A 20,015-nucleotide genomic window follows, 5' to 3' on the forward strand; every position below is an offset into this window, starting at 1 on the left:
CTGGATCCGCTCCCCCCGAGCTCGGCGGCGCCGCCGTCTCCTCGGCAACCGCCACCGCCGTCTCCCTAGCAACCGCCGTCGCCGTTCGATGACGTCACGACCTCCCGCGCGCGTCGCAGGGTGATGACGTCGCTCCCTAGCAACGCGGCGCCGGTTGCTAAGGGAGGCCATGGACGCCCCCGGCCCGCCGTGGCTGCCGTCGGCGGGAGCCTACGCGGAGCAGCGGGGGCTGTGGCGGCTCCTGCAGGTGAACGGCGCCGGGCCCCCGGGTGAGGGGCATCGGGCTCGTGTGAGGAGGCCGGGGGCAGGGTGTCCCGGTGGCCTCCTGCCCCACTCCGGCCGCAAAAGGCACCGGGGAGAGCATTGAGGGGGGGCCGGGGCCTGTCTGTAGGGCCAAAAGCAGCCTCCGGGATCTGCAAGGAGAGTCCCGGCCCCAGAGGAATCCGAGCTGTGTGCCGCGGGTCTGGACAGCGCACTTTGGTCGAGGGCACGGGCTGGGGCTGCTCCGGGATGAAGCCGAGGGGGGTCAGCCCCTGTGGGGACTGGTGCTGACCCCTCGCCCTTCCAGCTCGGGCTTTGCGAGGCCTTCTTCAAATCTCCCTGGAAGCTTATTTTCCCTTCCTTCTCCTCCTCCCTACTCTTCCTCTCTTTTTTCCCCATGTAATTCCAAGGCCATTTGCTATGAGCACCATGGCTTCATTTTATTTTATTTTATTTTATTTTATTTTATTTTATTTTATTTTATTTTATTTTATTTTATTTTATTTTATTTTATTTTATTTTATTTTATTTTTCATGTATTTTTCACGTTGTGAGGCACTGGAAGCAGCTGCAGGACCTCATGCTGTGTAAAATTCTTATGGGATTTACGAGGAGTGTTCTTTTCCCTTCATGCCTCAGCTGTGTTGTGGCAATATAACAGTACAAACAGAGCTTGAAATTATTGTCCTACACTTAAACATTGACAAAACTCAAAATGCAAAACCAAAAACACGAGACCCAAGATGTGAACCTCCCCCAGAGATTAATGGAATTGCTCGTGTAAAATTTAAACCAGGCTTAGCAGAAGTGAATAAAATTAAGCGGGTGTGTAAGTGGTGGTGGGACATGGGCATGGAATAGTCAGAGTATCAATCATGGTCAGCCTGAACAATTTGGCATTGTGATAAGACCAAATTTTCTAGCTTTGTTATTTTTAAAGCCACTGATAATTGTAGTGCCAAGTTCAGATTTCTTAGTTTAAATCAACAATGCTGGAAAGTAATCATTTTAAAATGAACTTTCAATAGAAATATAAATTTTATACTTTAGGCTATTTGCTACTCAGTCTTGGAAGCATCAGAATTTGCATGTGAAACAGTTCATAAACAAAATAGAGTGGTTTAATTATTATGAAGTGAATGAAGCAGAAAAGGAAATTAGACCAATAAAAGGCGATCAGTTGGCTAGAGTATAACATTTCATGGAGTACACAGACTTTGTAGAATTTACTTTCAAATATAAAAGTGTTATGACTGATTTTTAGGAAAAAAATCCTATTCCAGTGTAAGCAGTTCTGTAGATAATCTAAGTGAGAACGTTAGCTGCTGTTTGATGTTTAGTTTTAATTACAGAATCCTTGGCTGTGCTGAAATGTTTTATAAGAAAATCAATGGAGTTAGTGTTTCTTAGTGTTATTCCTTTCCCTGCCTGTAAAGCTGCAGTCATTGCTGAAATCAGCAGCAGGATCTCTGCTGGTATCAGTGAGAGCTAAGCAAGGCCCCGTATAACCTCAAACATTTAATAAGAAAATTGAATCCAAAGCAGTCGTTCAGAGAAAGGCTTTAAACCCTTCTTCCCCCCCCCCCCAGTTTTCATGCAGGAGGAAGACCAGCAGGGTTAAAGAAGTGAGATGTGCTGCTTTTGTGGTTTCGATTGGTTGTGGGCTTTGTGTGTTTTCTGCAAGTCTCATCTATCCTGCGGTCCTCCAGGCTGGTTGGAAACTTGTGGGAATGTGCTTGAGAAAGAGGTTTAACTTGTCCCGAAGAGATGCTGGTTTAAGCTGGCTGGTTTTGAAACTGCTTGTATGGTTTTTGTCAGTGCTGACTCAACCCTTACCTACACCAGACTGCCCAAGCCAAACCTTTCTGGTGTCTGTATGTATCATAATTAAGCTAAAGAAAATAGTTTTTTTGTTTGTTTGTTTGTTTTTTCTTGGCATTTTTAAACTGTTTTACTTATTTTTTTCAACCTCTACTAAAGGTTTCATGTTCTCTATTCTGTTTATTGAAAGGGACTTAAGAAAATGAATTAGCATTTATAAACTCTTTAAGATCCTCATAATTACATTGTCTTAAATTGCAATATTATCATGACTATCGTGACACATAGCTATGTTAAATTTTCCTCTAACATTACCCATTTATTTTCAGAACATGGTTGAAGAACTCTTGATTCATAAGCCAGATGATCCCATTCAGTTTATGATAGACCATTTAAAGCAAAATAATGATGATGGTAAGTGAAAACAGAGAGACCACAGACACTTCAACTCGTATTTGTAAACAGCTGCTTAGAAACTGCACTTCAGTTGGCAAATGATGGATACAACTTTTCAGACCACGTCTTGAGAAAAAAAAAAAAAAAGTGAGCATTTTGGGATAGTTATAAATAAGATGCTTTTTAATTTCCTTTTTTTTTTTTAGTGGGTAATCTAATAAAAAATGCACTTTAACAGTTATAACAATGAAACCCTCTAAGGGAATAACAAAGAGTTCTAGTGTATCAATTATTAATGCATTCTGTGCCCCATCTGATATTTCCTGTTGTCTTTAAGCTCACTAATTACTCCTTTTGTCAGGTGTAAATTTGGTTTCCCATCCTACCTGGGCTGGCAGATTCTCTGTTTTTTGATTAGTTAGTTACTAGCTGTTGTTAATGAGTTCCACTGCTCAGTGGCATCCTAGATGAAGGAACAGTGAGTGTGCCTGCACACATGTATAACAAAACCTGGTAAATTGAATAGGAAGTCTCTATTCTGCACAATAAAAGCATGTAGGCTCAATCAAATTATTTGATTTACAAACTGTTCACCCTTAGGCAGATTATATTTGGATATGCACAACTGAACTATAATTTTTGTTCTGCATGAGCTGTCAGGAACAGCTGGTGTCATGTTGCTTTGATGTTTCTTTAAAACCATAGTAAACCATTATGAAAGTTCTGCTGCAGCATCAATGAAATCATTATCACTGGAGGTGCTGTGAGCTCTTTATACATAGCGGTACTGATCAGATGGATGTAGATTGAAGTGCTGCTAAGTATCCAAAAAAAAAAAAAAATCAAATTCTGCAAATTATGTCCATCCCTTTCTGATGTGGGCAGCGTGTGGAATCAATCTATTTTATAGACCCATGGAAAATTTGCAGAAGAATTTCAGTTTGGTAGAATGCAGATAAAATTTCTTCACATTAATCTAACATTTGTCCTTAAGCCCCACAGTATCATTTGCACAGAATTAGGCAGGTTTTGATTTCGTGACTTCAGTACTTGGAGGCTAAAGATAGAACTACAGCAGCTGTTTGTCAAGAGAAAAATGTTGTCTGCTTTTGGTCTGGAAAAAAAATCTATTAAGAAAGGGAAGGCACTCCAATTAAAATTAGAGCCTAAATGTTGTTTTAGAAATAAATTATATGGAAAATAATGTAACAGAAATCTGTAACTGAGTTGATTTTACTTTTTGATCATGGCAGAAGGTGCTGACTATTTAGAAGAAAAAAACCCTTATTAGAGCCATCAGTAAAGCAATGAATTTTCATGATCTTGCCTTGCTAGACAGCTTTAGCCCTAGAGAAAATTTCAAACAGAGATGTGTGGAAAAGAAGTATCTATCCCAGGTGTGAAGTTAGAAAACCTTTTTAATTAATAATAGGATCTAATGTACTCTTAAAAATATAAACAACTCTTATGATGATTATAGCTTACAACTGTCTTGAAAAGCTCCTAGGTCAAAAGTGTGCCTGAGTGTTTGTACTCAGTGCTCTGTGCTATTGTTCTTTCATGTGATCCTTCTGAAAACCTTAAAAAGCCTATGAAGATTGATAATTCTTTAATATACAAAGATGCTAGTTTTCTACATTTTATCTTGGTTTGTGTTAGCAAAGAGCGCTTTCCAGATCCAAGTGACATTTCTGTGAGTTCTTGCTTTACTCTTATACCTCTGAAGAAATGTAACAAAGTTCTGCAAGAATGTTCATGATGTGCTATGAAGTTTTCCTCTTTGACAAAGGATTTTACTCACAACTTAAACATTTTTTTTTACATTAATATTAATCATAGACCCTTTTGGACTAAAATGGAACTCAGTGAGTCCAGCTGTTATTTTACATTATCCCAGGATTATTTTTATTATTATTATTACTGAAAGCATCCTTGAATGTTAAAACTTAAGAATGCTTGGAAAAGAAAATTCTGTAACATATTGTCAAGTCTAAGCGTGGAATGGAATATGATTTGTTAATGAAGAAGTAATTTTGCAGATTTTCCTCACTTCATTTAGCTGCTGGTCCAGACCTCCGGTATTAAAGACTGACCGTTTGCTGATTGGAGGGGGTTAAACATTACATACAGTGGTGTCCTGGTTGTGCCCTTGTGTCATATGTTTAGGGAGAATGCTTTAGAAGAGTCTTACAAGTGTGCAAATGAGAAAATCAGTGAATTACACTGCCCCATCTGCTGCAAGCCACTAAGCAGAGAGAAAACCAGATTTAGTACAAAGTGAGCATTTACAGTAGCCCTGGGCAATATTAAAGCATGATATGGTGTATATAATGGTATGTTTCGTTTTTTATCAAACGTTTGTCCAAGAAAGCTGTGTATTAAAGCTTCAATACCTAAGGGTTTTCTTGTGAATTTTAAATCATGCTCCTAGTTAAACCTCAAAAGGATCTGTGGATGGAAAGGTTTTTTGATTTTCTTTGAAGTGGTTTGAAGAAGTTGATTAGTGTTGGCACCCGAGCACTCTTTTATGACGCTGTTTATAAATAATTCCTAAGTATCGGGCTGGAGTTTCAAGGTGTTAGATTAGAAAAAAAAAAACTAGGATTTAATCACATTACATTTGAAAGAAATTAGGTGATAAAAACAGCTGATGTATCCTTTTAAAGTATTTTTCTACATTGTGTACTAGTTCTGTTGCACTTGCAAGAACCAATAAGGGGGAGTTTTTCTTAAACCTTCCAAGTCAGATAACTTTGTAAAGATGAATCTGTAATTTGGGTTTCATGTATGTTTAAAAATTGCACCTGCCCAATAACTGTTAAGTGCAAGGAAAGCCTTATAAAAATACATTTCACATCCTTCCCTGTCTGCTGTCGTCAGACACTGTATCTCTCTTGGTTATCAAGAGCTGAAGAGAAGCTAGTAGATCCCTCCTTTGTTTTGACCTATGTTACTCCCAGTAAATAATCATCAGTCCCCTCTGTATATAGTCTGTTCTATTTTGTGGGTTTGTTTTTTTTTCCCCAAGTATAATGGTAAAACATCAAAGGTATTAATATTAAATGAGAGCTCAAGGAATTGCAACTCAAGGTGTGTTCATGCAAAAAGTCCCAAATATTTTTGTAGGAGTTACTCCATTTTCCCTTGTTTTATCTTGCCTCTTATTCATTCCCATCTTACAAATTCCATCTTATTCATTGCCATCTTACAATGGTAAGATTAAGAATTTCTCAGAACTGGGATGCATTTTTCCCCACCTTGCTGCCTTGGGGAAGGGAAGAGAGAGAGACATGCATTAGGACACAGCATAAAGGGAGGATGAAAATGACTTTTAATGATGACTTGAGAACATGAAGGTAGCTGTCAAAGGGTAGAGAAAGAGTGCTTAATTTTTGCAGTGTCTAAATTTTCTCTGAACCCTGACACAGCCTATTTAGTTGAAATTAAAACATAAAGTTTTGTGGTTCCTTTTTTTTTTTGTGAGGGGAGCCAAAAGCTTTGCCAAAAAGTATGTTTACTACTGTACTGAGTAAGGAGAATGAGAGAAGAAATTAGGTGATAGTCCCATCCAACCTCAACCACTCTATGATTATGATAATTGTCACTTTCAAATAGTCTTGTCCTGCATGTGCAAGCTATTTTTTTTTCACTATATATATCTGGTCTGAATTAATCTTTTAGGAGTAAAAGCCAAACTGAGATAAGAAAATATTAATATCTTATGAATATTTCTTATTCATATCTATATCTTATGGTTCACCCAGTAAACTATCTGTTTGAATTGGTAGACAAATACAGATATATGCTTAAATGATATGTTTAGTCAGGGTATCAATCTCATTAACCATGGAGATTAGAGTATGACCCAGCTGGCACTGACTTAGTGTTTGCCTTTTTTTTTCTCCTTGGTGGAGCCCAATCATGAAGTTTCCATTCAGGCAGATTTCCAACTGAAATTCTTGTTTCATTGTGATTTCATTTATATTGTGCAATGGGATAGTGGGAAAGTGATTGGATTTTTGCTGTTCTACATCCTAGCATTCACATATTCTCATTTCATAGCTCCAAGAATTTGTATACTCGGTCCACCTGCTTCTGGGAAAACTACAATTGTAAGTATGCTCTTCCAGTGTTACAATACTGTCCACTTACCTTTTTACTTTCTACTGAGCTCAGCACTTGTGAAAGTTTTATTCTGAGAAAATGGTTTTCAGAATTGGTGAAGTGATAGAAGGCAAGTTGAAGGACGGCGTTCGTAGGGATATGCCTGTATTTTGCAGTACAAGTTAAATGGAAATGTTTCAAGTGAGCTATGCAAGAACTTGCCCAGGTAGTGGTAGTGATGCTGCTGTAATGCAATGGAACTCCACGTGCTTTGTTTATCCAGCTTTTTAGAAGGATTAATTAACCTGGGAGGAGTACCATAAGTACGTGTTTGTGGAGGTCCTATATTGCTGATTGCTTTGTTTGCATGGCCAGTTGTCTCTCCTGTCCACTTGGCACAACTTAATTGAAAATCTTGAAGTTGTATTTGAACCACAGAGAAAGCTAACAACAGAAATTTCACAGATGGTGGTGGCGTGCACATGCTAGGAAGACTCCTTTCTTCTTTAAAATCCATGTTATACTACAGTAGATGAAAAAAGCCTCACTCAAAGCTGTAGACTCTTGAACATCTTTGTATGAAACTGTTTAAAGTTACACATATAGTCTGTCTGTTTAAACACTCTGTCTTTCTGTAGTATCCTGAAAAAAACTGCTTTATTTTCTTTTCAAATATTTCATCCTGTATTATTTTTTTTCTTCCCTCAGGCAATGCGGCTTCGTAAACATTTGGATGCCACACGTATCTCTCAGGAGACTTTGTTACTCGAGGAAACATTAGCACTGACAAAGGAAGTAAAGGAATATAAAGAAAGGAAACAGGTGTGTAAGAGGGTATAATAATGGTAGTTCTCATGCCACTGAAGAAGAATTATATGGCATTCCCATGATTTCCACTGCTATGAGTTGAGCAGATCAGAGTAAATATTCCTGTATCTATAGTGGTTTGTACATTGGTTTATGTCTATGTAGGTGCAGGGTCCTTCAGAGAAGGGTAACCTCTGCTAGATAAGAGGATATGAACAAAGATAAAAATGTGTCCAGGCATAGAATTAGGGCCTGGAAAGAAAGAAAACAAAGAGTAACCTTGCAGACGAGTGGTGAAATTGAGGAAAGTCCAGGAATGCACAATGCCATTTAAAGAATGTTTCATTATATCATTAAACAAAGCATCTGCTGTTTTCCACATATTTGGTAATCTCAATAAAATAAGCATTAATCTCTGAGTCTTTTTTCAGTACAAAATGCTATGGAAAATATGTACACAAAGAACATTTTTGGATTTGTCAGGGCTACTTAGTTGTGCATATTTGATTTCTCTGTAGCATGACACAAATAACTTTGTGCATTAACTCAAAACTAATCGACAATCCAGTCAGTTATTGAAAACTGTATAAGCTTTCAAGCTGAGGCAGTAGCAGCAGACTGAGATCACTCAGCACCTGGGTAGAATCAGAAGCATCTTTGCTTCTGATTCCTGCCCATTTAGCTGATTAATTTCTCCAGATGTCAGGGTGTTCCATGGGTAACAGAATGGAAGGAGTTTGGTTTTCTGTGACCATCCCTAACAAGTCTACTAGTTAGAGTTGATTTATTCTACTTCATGACCTACTTTCATAAAAATTGAAAGAATTTCATATCTGTAAGAATTCTACACTCTGCTAAACTTGATTTAAATTGGCCAGATTTGGAATTTGCTGAGATGGTAGATAGTGTAATTTCATAATTTGTTTCTTTCGAAAACTAGGCTGAAAACAGAATAGTGTTTATTACACTGACTTAATGAGTGAAGTTTGGAGATAGCTCAAGTGATATATTTAAAGATCTGAGAGTTCATTGAACTTACTGAACTTACTGGCAAAAAGGTTTGCTTTTGGCTGGGATGGTAGAAAATGATTCTTACTGAGAATATGTACTTTGAAATCTTAGTTCTAATTATTAAAGATCGTTTTACTATATTCATAAATTTCAACCTAGAAGGGGGAGAATTTAAAACAAAAATTCCCTTTGGTTTAATTACTCTAATTATTAACATATTTCAGACTATACAGATGTACTTTCATGGGTGTCCTTTTGGGCTTATTTGATTTAAAAAGATGGATGGTGTGGAAGATGAAAGTCAAGAATGTCAAGGCTAATCAGGTAATAAGGAGTGCCTGAAGAGCAGAATTTGTTGGTGTTTTAGTACTGTGCAGTACTACGCCTTTGTTTTTGAGATGTTAAATGCCAGAAGAATGTCTTCACTAAATCATTTCTTTTGTTCTTTTACATGAGTTTGATTCTTCATATGTAGCTCCTAAAACTAGGAGGGAAATCCGTGCTTCCTCTAAATCAATAGAAGCTTTACAGTGACTTAAAATGTAGGCAAAGTATCATCTCAAGAGCTGTATTTTCTCTTGCTGATTCATGTCTGCTGGCTAAATCTGCTTTTGCTGTAACTGACCCCAGCTTCTGCTGAAAAAAGTGGTAAACTTGACTCCTCTAGTGTATATAACATCCATCAGCACTAATAGGTTTTGAATGTCTATTCAGGTACAGAACAATAGCTGTTTATACAGCCTTTGATACAAGCAAGGCATTAAAAAGTTGCAGTCCTGGCCAAAGCAATTTAATAAATGGAAAGAGGAAAAGCATGAATTAAGACTGTGGTTTTGGAAGTCTGGTGTGAAGATCACATAACACAATTTAATGTTGTTAGAGGAATGTTTCATGGGTATAAGGTTACTGTGGCTAAATTAACCCTGATGCCAAAGGTCATTCATTTTTAGGTCAGTAGGCCACTGTTACTAGATTTGGGCAAATGCTACAAAAAGGTCTGCAAATATTTGTTCTCGTATTTTACTTACATCTCTTTAGCCATGCTTTCAGCTCTTTTTACTTCTAGTGAAGAGTAGAACATTTGAGTTTTACTGGCACAAGAATTGATGGAAAAAGTATTTAAAATACATTATTATTCTCTGAAGCTCAATTTTTAAATTTGGACTTGCAGTCATCCACTAACTCACCTGGCCACTTACTAATGAGCACAGCTGAAGTAGTGAATTGAACTGTTCAAAGCAAATTGTGAACATTCTACATGTAAAAATATTCCAAAACTAAGTAAAATATTTTTGAATATTCAATAAATTTCAGAAACCATGAGCTACTAATAAATATTCCATGAACAGAAAAAGAGGCTACATTTTTTGATAAATCATTGCAAATTATTCCCTCATCTCTAGTTATTATAATGTTAATAGAAAGCACCTTCAGGTTTTTCCTATAGAGAAGTCTAATGATAAGCTGTTGCATGTTTCACTTCGCATGTTAGATGGATAAAATAAGAAGTTGAAGTAACTTGGGCTTTGCAGGATGAGTTTGCTTTTACTGCTATATTAAATTGCAGTTAGGGTGTTTGTGTACTACTTCATGATTTAAAAGTGCACTACAATTGCATCATACCCCCATGATTTTTAAGAAGAAACAGAAGAGAGGAAAACCCAAGGCATCCTTATCTATCTATGTTCAGTGTTCTATTCAAGAAGTCACTATGAACAAACAAATAGGAACTGTTCCAGTCTTGTGTATACTTTTCTTTTTAAAGATCAGCCTTCTGTGTGTATTCATCTAAACAAGCTAAGTGTAAACATTTGTGATTTTCAGAATAAACATATCCAAAATTTCCTATGGAAACGTTTAGGGAAAGTGCTTTCCCTTCTCACACTAAACAAAAAGTGTAGCAGTTTTATGAAAAGATTTCTATAACACATCTTGTCTACTTACAGTAATGTAAGATGGAATGTGATGTCCCTGAAACAACATGGAACATTTAAAATTAATCAGGAACAAGTACTGCTTTTTGGCAGTATGGAAACAGTTGATCAAACTAGTATGTTTTAAAAAGTGGTATGGACATAAGCAAAATCCCATAGCTTTTGGAAAGTTTGATATTTCAAGCAGAAGGTCTTTCATTAACCAAACTGGATACTGGGACAGTCTCAGTGTGCCTTAGATAAGATACAATTCTAGAATACTATACCAAATGCACATGTATCATTGTCCACTCTTACAGATTTCTGGGAGGAGAAATCCCACCTATCATGATATATTAATGTGTTTATGAGAAAAAAATGTAAACATAGTATATGATAAAACAGATTGAATGGTTTCTAGCTGAATAAATAGGCAGTCTGCAAGCAACCTACTGAAAGTGATTTTGTAGGCCATTGCTCAGCAGGAGGAAAACTGACCAGGAAATGAGGCTGGAATTGAGCCCCAGAGAGCAGAAGTAACTAAAGCACAGAAATACCCACATGCATGTCCTTGATTGTTCTCGTGCAATAAAACCTGCTCAAAAGAGGGCTAAGCATACCACTGCACTGAAAGAAGGTAGTACACTTTTGGTTTAAATTGGTTTGGCAGGGCTTAGCAGAGTGGACCCCCGGCAGTTGCTAGCCTGTCTTGACATGACACATCAAAGAAGGAAGGAAGACGCTAGCTGTTTCTGATAGCAGCGTGATGCACCTTTGGAAGGTGACAGACTCAAAGCCACAGACCCAGGCTCCAGCAGTGAGAGGCTGCAGGAGGCTTTGACGCACCACCCTATGGGACCTGCTGACTTTCAAGAAACACAGCAATTTCTTTCCCTTTTTCTCTTTTACCTGCTTGAATGTTGCCTTATGAATGGCTGATATTAGGACAGGCACTGAGAACAGGGGACAGTTGAGATAAACAAAACAAGAAACCCCACCATAGGACTGGGCCACCTTGACCATTCCACAGCCAGCTTTGGACTGTTTCCTTTTGTGTATTCTGGAGAGCTTTTTCCACTTTACTTTAAAGTAGTGACTTGTGTGGTAGCGTTCCCACTGCTCCTGGTGAAATTGTTTCGTGATCTAGTGAAGGAGAGTTATGAAATCTTTCAGCATAGACAGCCACATTTCTGCTACATCTATCTACATCCTTTAGTATAATGTAACCCTACAGAAATACTCTTCTTTTGGAAGCCCACAATATATGAAACTGCTGGGAAGAAAGAGTCAAGTTGACATCATTAGGTGAGATAATTGTATGCATCAGGAGGTAGAGAATCTGACTGCTGATTTTTTTTTATGAGTAATGGCAAAATAAATGAGACGAAGACAAGGTGTTCTGACTGAACATCTTCTCTGACTGGCATCACCAAAGGTTTAAACTTTATCACGTTACATTAGCAGTTTGTTCAATGGAGTTCAGCATTGAATGAAGGCCCAAGTTAACAAGACAGTGAAGAAAATTTCTTACAAGAAGGAAAAAAGGTTATTTTAAATTTTTTATCAGGAAATCTGAGGTAATAACGGACTAAATATTAGAGGTGGAAAAATTATAGATCTGTAAACGATCTGTTCTTCTGTCCAATAGCAAATAACATTTGTAGATATGGGCGAAGTAAAAGTCACAGAAAGAACCAGCACTTCTGAACATCTCGATACATACAATGTCAATTCCATTTCACAGTCTCCGTCATTTAAATTAACATTACAATGAGCTTTAACATTAAAATGTATTTTAAATAAACTTTATAGATGATGAGAGAGTGAGAGTTACCAGAAACTATGAAAATAACTTCCTCTTCCTGAAAATTATGCTGTGTTAATCTGCGCTGCGTTGGAGATTGTGCTTCTCACATGTGACAGCTGGTAGTATGTCAGTGCATACAGCAGTAGTGGTATGAAGTAGTGGGTCAGGTACTTGTGGTAAAGGCACTGCTTGTGGATGCGATGTTCTTATGGAAGCCTTTGTCAGTCTGATGTCCGGTGTGGTAGTTAGCCTGCAAAACTTGGCGCTGCTTCCATGCTGGTGTGGAAAAAACATGGATGTAGGCTTTGGCAAGTAGAAATGTGTTCAGCTTACCTTTAACACTGATTCTTGTGCCCTTATTAACACTCTGATATATTATGTTAATGACTTGGGACTGATACAGTTTGATTTATTTATTTATTTCAGGAAGACATCTCAGTTCACCTTTAACCGGAATGTGCCTGCATGATAAAATTCCTTTTGAACTCAATTGTGAATATGCAGCCTTTTTTTTTTTTGTTCTTTCTTTAGCAAATTCCCAACGCGCTTTGGGCCAATCTGATCCAGGAACGTCTGTCAAACGTGGACTGCATCAAACAAGTAAGAATTGCTCCTCAGAGGACTGGTGGATAAGCACTTACACAACTCGTGCATAGTAGTTAGCATTCTGAGTCCTGAGCAGAGGAGGGAATGGGGGCAAATCATTGGGGGCTCTGGAGCGGATTGCTTTCTTGAACATCAGCAGAGGGAGTTTGGAGCTTTATTAACAGGATGAAGGGGAGAATGAGAGTATGCATATGCTAATCTTCTAGCACTGAGATGATCAAAGGCTGAACAAGCATAGCTTTGTTGATTGCCTGGGGCAACTGGCAGAGTTGAAGTGGACAAAACAGATAAACAGAAAATATATAAAAATCAATATGTTAAGATTTTAACTCTTATTGAGGAAAGGGGGGAAAGAGTCTAATGTTACTCATTTCAATTTTCTTGCTTTCTTATTGTCTTCTTTTTCTTCCTGAGTAAACACTGCATTTGAATATATTCTAGGTAATAATTAATATCTTCACTGTTAGCTTACACAAATAGGCAACTGGATAGGTTTGGCTGTATCCACAAGTGTATGGCTTTCCTTCTCCCCTCCCTACTCCCCAGTGTGATTAGTTTTAATATAAATAAAGACTTTTAACATAGAACCAAAAGAGGTCTCAAGTAGATTAATATTGGTTGAAATTAATGTCTGGACTCAAGGAAAACAATCTCTTTTACACGTTTCCTTTAAAATCTCAGGTCCTATCACTTATCGAGTCCTCAATCAGACCATTATAAAGAATTATTTGTAAGAGACAAGTTTGTAATGATAAAAACCTCTTCCTAAAGAATCTGTGCCAAAATACAGAACATACATTATTTGATGTAATCTTGAAAGGAAGAAGTCCATAGTGCAAAGCAGGTGTTGCATCCATGAAGGACTGAACAACTTTTCCAAATAAACAGTACAAGTTCTCAGAACAGGTACTCTGTCTATTCACCTGCTAGTCAGAGGAGAACTGATACTTTCTGACCTCAGAGAGATGTTGCAAGGCTCACAGTTTTATTAAAATATGCTGCAACTTGATATCATCATCTGCTTTATTGATTGAATAAAGTGGGGCCAGTAATTAATGTTTCATTGAAGTGTGAAAATTGCTTCTTAAAGCTGTGTCAGCATCAGCCACTGGAAGAAATTGGACATGCTAAAAGCTTTATCTCCTTTGCTTCTCTCTGTCTCTGATTTTTGCTGTAGTCTGAAATGGTCTGCAGTCTGGATCCTTCTATCCATGTCAAACAAAATGATCTAGGGGGCTAGGTCATTGCCTTGTAGCTCTTAGAACAGCAATTTTGTAGCACAGAGATGTCTATAGGTGTGTTAAAACAATAACAAAACTAGCAAGAAGAATTCAAAACGTTGTTTTATGCCCCTGATTGAAGGTTTTCTGATTTTACAGCTCAGGTAACATAAACAGTTGCCAAAGAGGTTGTCTCATGCTTCAGTGCAAAGCCAGCTATTTTAGCTTAAGTGTCTTTCATCTTTCAAAGATGGAAGTGTCTTTCAGTGAACCTGCCTTGTGTAAACTAGATCCGATGGTCAATGACAGTGTATGAACTGTGGAAAAGATAACTTGATCAGGATGGTAATGAATAGCTGGAGGTGTAATCTCTTAAATGGTTCCTGCCTGGTAGGTTTGCCAGAGGACATGTCTGTGTCATATTTCTGTTGCAAACAGCAAATAGCTGGTATGCTGCTCTTCTTAAGCAATAGGTTAAAACTAGCAGTAGCTAAACTTTGACCCATCCCATCAGATATTCCACTGTTTGCATGGGAATTGAAGTTAAGATACTACCTGTTGGTATTTATGTTATGAAATGTAATAAAAGGAGTAGAGATTGGCAGAAAACCTGTATGTTTAGAAAAGGATTGTCAGTTTTTCTGTAGAAAATACTGTACACCTCACTCCACATCTGATCTATCCATTTTGAATTTGCAAACGAGAATTTAACTTTTGCATTGCAAGTCACTCTGCTAGAATTATTTGGGTCTGCCTAGTTTCTTGTGAAGATCTTTTTAGCTGTGCTATTTTATTTCATTTTGACTCATAATTGTTACTTAGCCCTCCAAACCAAACATCTGGTAGTATTTAATGTATTTGATTATCTGTACTAAATTTAGACTAGACTATTTTACTTGGCAGAAGGACATGTTTAAAAGCATGCATATATGCTACACCATCTTGTTCATTTTTGCAGCCTTTTGAATTGCAGCGTAGGTGAGGAACATCGTTGAGAAACCAATATTGTCAGCTCGGGATATATGATCAGATGGGCAGCAAAAGACTGTGAATGTCAACATTTTGTATGGAAGCAACACAGTGAGATAGCATGGATATAGAGCAAGTCAGGTGATACTAAGATTTACTGCTTTGTCTCTTTGTGGCAACATCTTTCTCTACTGAAACTTCCTCTGTAGTGTGTGTGTTTAAAATATCTTTACACCTTAAAGGTAAGTTAGAAAGATGATAAACCCAAGAGAGAAACCGCCTTTTCTGATCACTGTCTGCCAGGCTTTAGGCTGGTTTCAGTCCCCAAACACAGTGCCTTGGCTTAACATTAACAGCTACTCTGGTTGTGCTAATAATAATAGTTTAACAATTGCCGTGTTTTCCCTGTATGATTGGAAATGAAGTTAATGCTATGGATTTTGTTCTTCATTGAGCAGATTTATGCCAGCTCTCTCAAAGCATGAGTCAGCGTTTTTTTGCTGAAAATGTTAATAGACTAGGAGCTGCATGTTGGACCACAGTACCACCAGCTGTTTGTTTTATTTCTCCTTGTGGTGTCATTGGGTTGGCATTAATTGCACAGCTTTCATCCCACTGACAGTAGAAATACAGAATTTTTTGTGCCATTGTTTTGACACTCACAGGTTTATAGATGTCACGGGCATTCTCCAAGGAGAACATTTTTATTGATCAACGGCTCTGCTGAGACTCTGTTGTGTGTTCTTCTAATACAAATGTAGTTAGGACTGTGAGGGATCAGACGGGTAGGTCTTCCAGCACACACAGAAAACTTATTGCGAGCATTATGTTAGATCCTGGGACTTGTGAAGTTGATAGGAAGACTTTTCATCTTTCAGGGTTAGTACGTGTTGGTTATAGCACCTCTGGCTGTTGCCTAACTCCCAGTGCTGCTGGTGTTGAGGAGGGAATGCACAGGACTGGGCAAGGCTAGCGAAGAGATTGCTACATGATGAATTTCTGAGCGAGTGAGCTGAGCAACCTTAATCCTGCCTTACAACCATTTAGAAACTAAGTTTAGGCCAATGATTCACATGAATAGAGGCAGAATTATTTCTGGTTAGTATTAAACACTTCAGAAGAGTGGTGGCTGTCATTGAAAGGGAAGAAAGGGAAGGAAAAGAGAGCAATGGCTATCGGTTCTTTTGATTTTACCATGACAGATAAAGATTATCATCTTGTCTCTGTGAAACTCCATACAAAGACAGTGATGTTACATAGATTCATCTGGGGAGAAAATAGGCCTATTCACCATCATTTTTATTTTTTATTTTTTAGCTTTGTAGCTTACTGAAGCTACAAATACTTTGTATGTGGGAATAAGAGGTTTCTTTCTAGTGGAAAATTTGGTAGAGTTGGAGCTTCTCCATCATCTGTACTGCTAATGTTGACAGACTGCAGGAGCTGGGTTGGCAATATTTGTCCCGCACTCAGTCTGCTGTTATCTGAAAATGTCAGTTTTGGATCCATGCTCACAAAGCTATTAGCTATTACTGATTTTAGCAGAGAAAGACATGTAGTATTTTTTCAAAGATACTGAATGGTGTGGAAACACTATTGTGATGACCTGTTTTGCTAAATGCAGAGCTATTTGTGATCTTTGAGCTCCATGCTTGTGGCTGAGATTTCTTTTGGACATGCCATGTTATTCAGCATTACTTCTTGGTGCTAGCCCTTTGCTGTTTTTGCAATTCTAAGGCAGTGTCAGTTTTGTATTTTGTAAAAATAAATAAATAAAAAAAATTGAGGCTGTGCTGGTCAGATAACAAGAGAACTGAATATCTAAGTCATCATTTTTGGGGTGGAAAGTGTGAAAGTGCATGGGCTTGGTATGTACTTACAGCAGAGAGCAGTGTGCCAGCGAAGGAATGAGATTTACGTTTCAGAATGACCTCGAGGTGTTCCTTTCTCCAGATTCCTCAAATCTGGAGAGGAAAGTGATGGCTTTGAATGCAGTTCCTAGTTGCTGATATCTGTGTGGCATGGGTCTCCCAGGAGCACTTCACCTGGCATTAAGGCACCAGCACAATGCAGTATTTACAGCAGTCTGCACGTCGAAAAGGCTTGTGGTCTCCAGCTGAAAGAGAGGGAACAGTGACCACAGAGTACGGCACCATGGAAATCCTCACTTTTAGCTTTTGTTCCACCCTTGATGTGGTAAGGTGCAATCCGTGCTTGGATGTAAGGTTACCGCTGTCAAGAACAAAAAATAAATGACTTCTTAAAGAAACAAATTTACTATGTGAAGTTACTAATTACACTTTAATGATAGTCAGGAGGGCAAAAAAAGACCAGTGTTTGCATAAAGCATGATAGGCATATTTTAAGTCAGGTCTTGCTCTGCTGTGTGTTGCTTCCTCTTGCTAGTTCCCAAGCCACACTCCTTTTTACTTTTTTTTTTTTTTTTTTTTTTTTTTTTTTTATCTGTGACATCTGCTTGGAGCTTGTCCCTCCTGTGATACCATACTACTTGCAGCTGTTCAGACCTCCAGCTCTGAGCTGTGCATGGGGTGCCCTGAGCATACGGCCTTTTTGATGTGTGATAAAACAGAACCAAGCCACTGGGGGTATGGAGAGGGAATGCAGCAGAATATCAATAAACCTGTTCTGAACAAAGCTGCAGCTCTGTGGTGGAATAGACATTTCACTGAAGTGTCAAGTAGATGGATAATGTATTCTAATTAGGGACTGACTGATACCCTGGAACTCAGAGACCTTTGGAAATAAGATCCAAAATGCTAACTATTTTTGTAGCGTGTGTTTATTATGCATTTGCTTAATGCATTGAAATGCAGGCAGGAAGCTATTTATTGAGCTATGCTTTATTATACTGCAAAAACTTTTCTTTATAAAATTCCTTATTGCCTGCATTAAGGACCTTTGAAATTTGTGTATGAGCATCTTGAAGCTGACGTTGTTAAAAAGAATCTGTATTTACTGCCTGTTGCTCAGTATTTGATTTTGAGCAATAAGCTGTAGTGACATCAGAAGGAATGGCTTTGTGGTGTGGTGGTTTTGTGATTTTTTTCTTTTGTTTAGTTTCCAAAAGTATTGCACTTGGAGTGAAGAAAATGAGTCAGATTTGTAGTCTGTGTAAATAGGCATAGATTTATTGGCTTCCAACCTCTGATGCCATTTCTCCCTAGAAAAGGATGTGGGCCTATATATATGTTGTACAAACACAATATATTCAGAACTAGCGCTGAAGTTCCTAGCATACTGCTAAAAATATTGTGCACCCTTGCCTCCTGCAAGTCCCAAGGGATAAATTGATTTCTTAGCACCTGCGTGACCTTAGACAGCAGTTCATTCTAATTCGATAGAGCAAACACTGGGAGTGGCAAAAATGGCTTGCAGTTTCTTAAGTCTCTTGTATTCTACAGATATCAGCAGGATGACATGTTCCCGAAACCAGGCTAATTAAAGAATTTTAAGTAGTCTACTCTATTTTCTTATATAATTGGAAGGTCCCAATTTCCTCCCACAGAAGACATGGAGATATGCGGAAATACTTCGAAAACCTTTGGACCCCATACTGACAGAGCTTCAGAAATATGTGGGAGATGATAATGATTGCTAGCTAATGCAATATTAAAGTATCTTATTTATTTCAGGACAAAGATAGTTTTCAGATTTATTGTAGTATCACAGAATTATTAGGGAAAGATGAGGTAGTGACAAGGACACGTGTAGTTAAGTGAATAATAGAAAAATTAGAGAAAGTTTAGAAGATTCAGACTTGAGACTGGGAAGTGGATTAGATCTCAAACACTGCATCATGCAGAAACTGAGTGAGGCTGCAGCTCTTCTACAGTATTTCACAGATCTGTAAATGTTTTTTTAAAGATGCTCAATCCAACACTTAGCTGGCTATAACAAGGACTTAAGGGAGCAAAAGGCTCTTTTTTCTTTTTCCTTTCTTTTGCTCTGTTGCTTCATTAGCTTTGGGAACGCTGGTTCCATTACTGTGAGTTTTCCTGTATAATTTAAGAAAATAATGAAAGCGTGCATATTTTCCTCAGCGTTCTTGGCATTAAATCTGTCTTTAAATTTGTTTAGCCTCTTTTTTATACACAGTGTGGGCTGGTATCCTTTTGAATATTTCAAAACTGTAGAAATTGTTTTGAATTGTTTTTATTCAAAAGAGAAGTTTCTTTTTTAAGACTGAAACACGCAAAAATAAATCATTGTTACAATACATAAATGCCCATTGCACTGTGGCAGTGGTGTTACTGCATGCCACTTCATAAAAACATCAGTGCTCCATGTTTTCTTTCTTCTATCGCAAGCACCCATAACAAACATCGTCACATTGTGAGATCAGAACGAGGCGTTTTTTGTGCAAATAGTACCAGTATTTAGTGCTACGTTTTGTATTTTCTCTATCAGCACCGATAATATTTTAATGTTTTTGTTCAACAGGGTTGGATTTTGGAAGGCTTCCCTGAAAATCAGGAACAGGCGTGGATGCTGCAATCATCTGGCATCATTCCTAGGCATGTTGGTAAGCAGTGCAAGGTTTATGTGTGATTGTGACCAGAAGGTGAAAGCCTGGAAGTGTTTTTCCCCAAACATTCTCAATAAATTCAATACCTATATTGAAGACAGAGTCATGAGACAGCAGAATTATATTTCTATATGGTTCAGATTCACTGAAAACCTTGAGGTAACCTGAAAGATTTTAAATCCTGTCTTTTATGCATAAACCTCTGTATTCCTACACAATCGAGTTCTGTAAATTCAGGACAACTCCAGCAAGTATCTTCAAGCAGCTGATTGTAGCTTTGCTTCTGTACGAGATGTGGGTCCACATTTTTTCCGACTTCAATCTCTAGATCTCTAAATCAATCTCTAAATCTCCTTAGTGATTCTCAGACCAAAACCATTTCCACATCCCCTAAATAAAAATCATTCTTTTGTTGAATTATAGAGTACAAACTTAGCAAACTGCAAAGTGGAGCAGTCATGATTTTAAACTTGACCTTTTAGTGTGGATGGATTATAACTTGATTTGTGAGGAGCATTTCTTTACTGGCAAAGCACTGGTAGATAAGACCTTGA

The 20,015-nt window shown here is 37.9% G+C and overlaps 1 protein-coding gene across 4 annotated transcripts in view; it reads left to right on the forward strand.

Annotated features, from left to right (window-relative positions):
* Positions 1-20,015, forward strand: part of AK8 (adenylate kinase 8) — a 75,695-nt gene that overhangs the window by 6,913 nt on the left and 48,767 nt on the right. For 2 of the 4 annotated variants that reach the window (XM_082775924.1, XM_082775926.1), the window contains exons 1-6: positions 156-247; positions 2,412-2,496; positions 6,541-6,590; positions 7,291-7,404; positions 12,652-12,720; positions 19,377-19,458. In XM_082775924.1, the coding sequence (XP_082632050.1) occupies positions 170-247; positions 2,412-2,496; positions 6,541-6,590; positions 7,291-7,404; positions 12,652-12,720; positions 19,377-19,458 (478 nt within the window). In that variant the 5' untranslated portion in view covers positions 156-169. Of the gene's footprint in view, positions 1-155; positions 248-2,411; positions 2,497-6,540; positions 6,591-7,290; positions 7,405-12,651; positions 12,721-19,376; positions 19,459-20,015 lie in introns of those variants that run through there. The other 2 variants (XM_082775925.1, XM_082775927.1) reach the window with 2 other exon arrangements.

The sequence above is a fragment of the Aythya marila genome, assembly GCF_965140915.1.
Source record: "Aythya marila genome assembly, chromosome: 19".
In the NCBI taxonomy this organism is placed as follows: Eukaryota; Metazoa; Chordata; class Aves; order Anseriformes; family Anatidae; genus Aythya; species Aythya marila.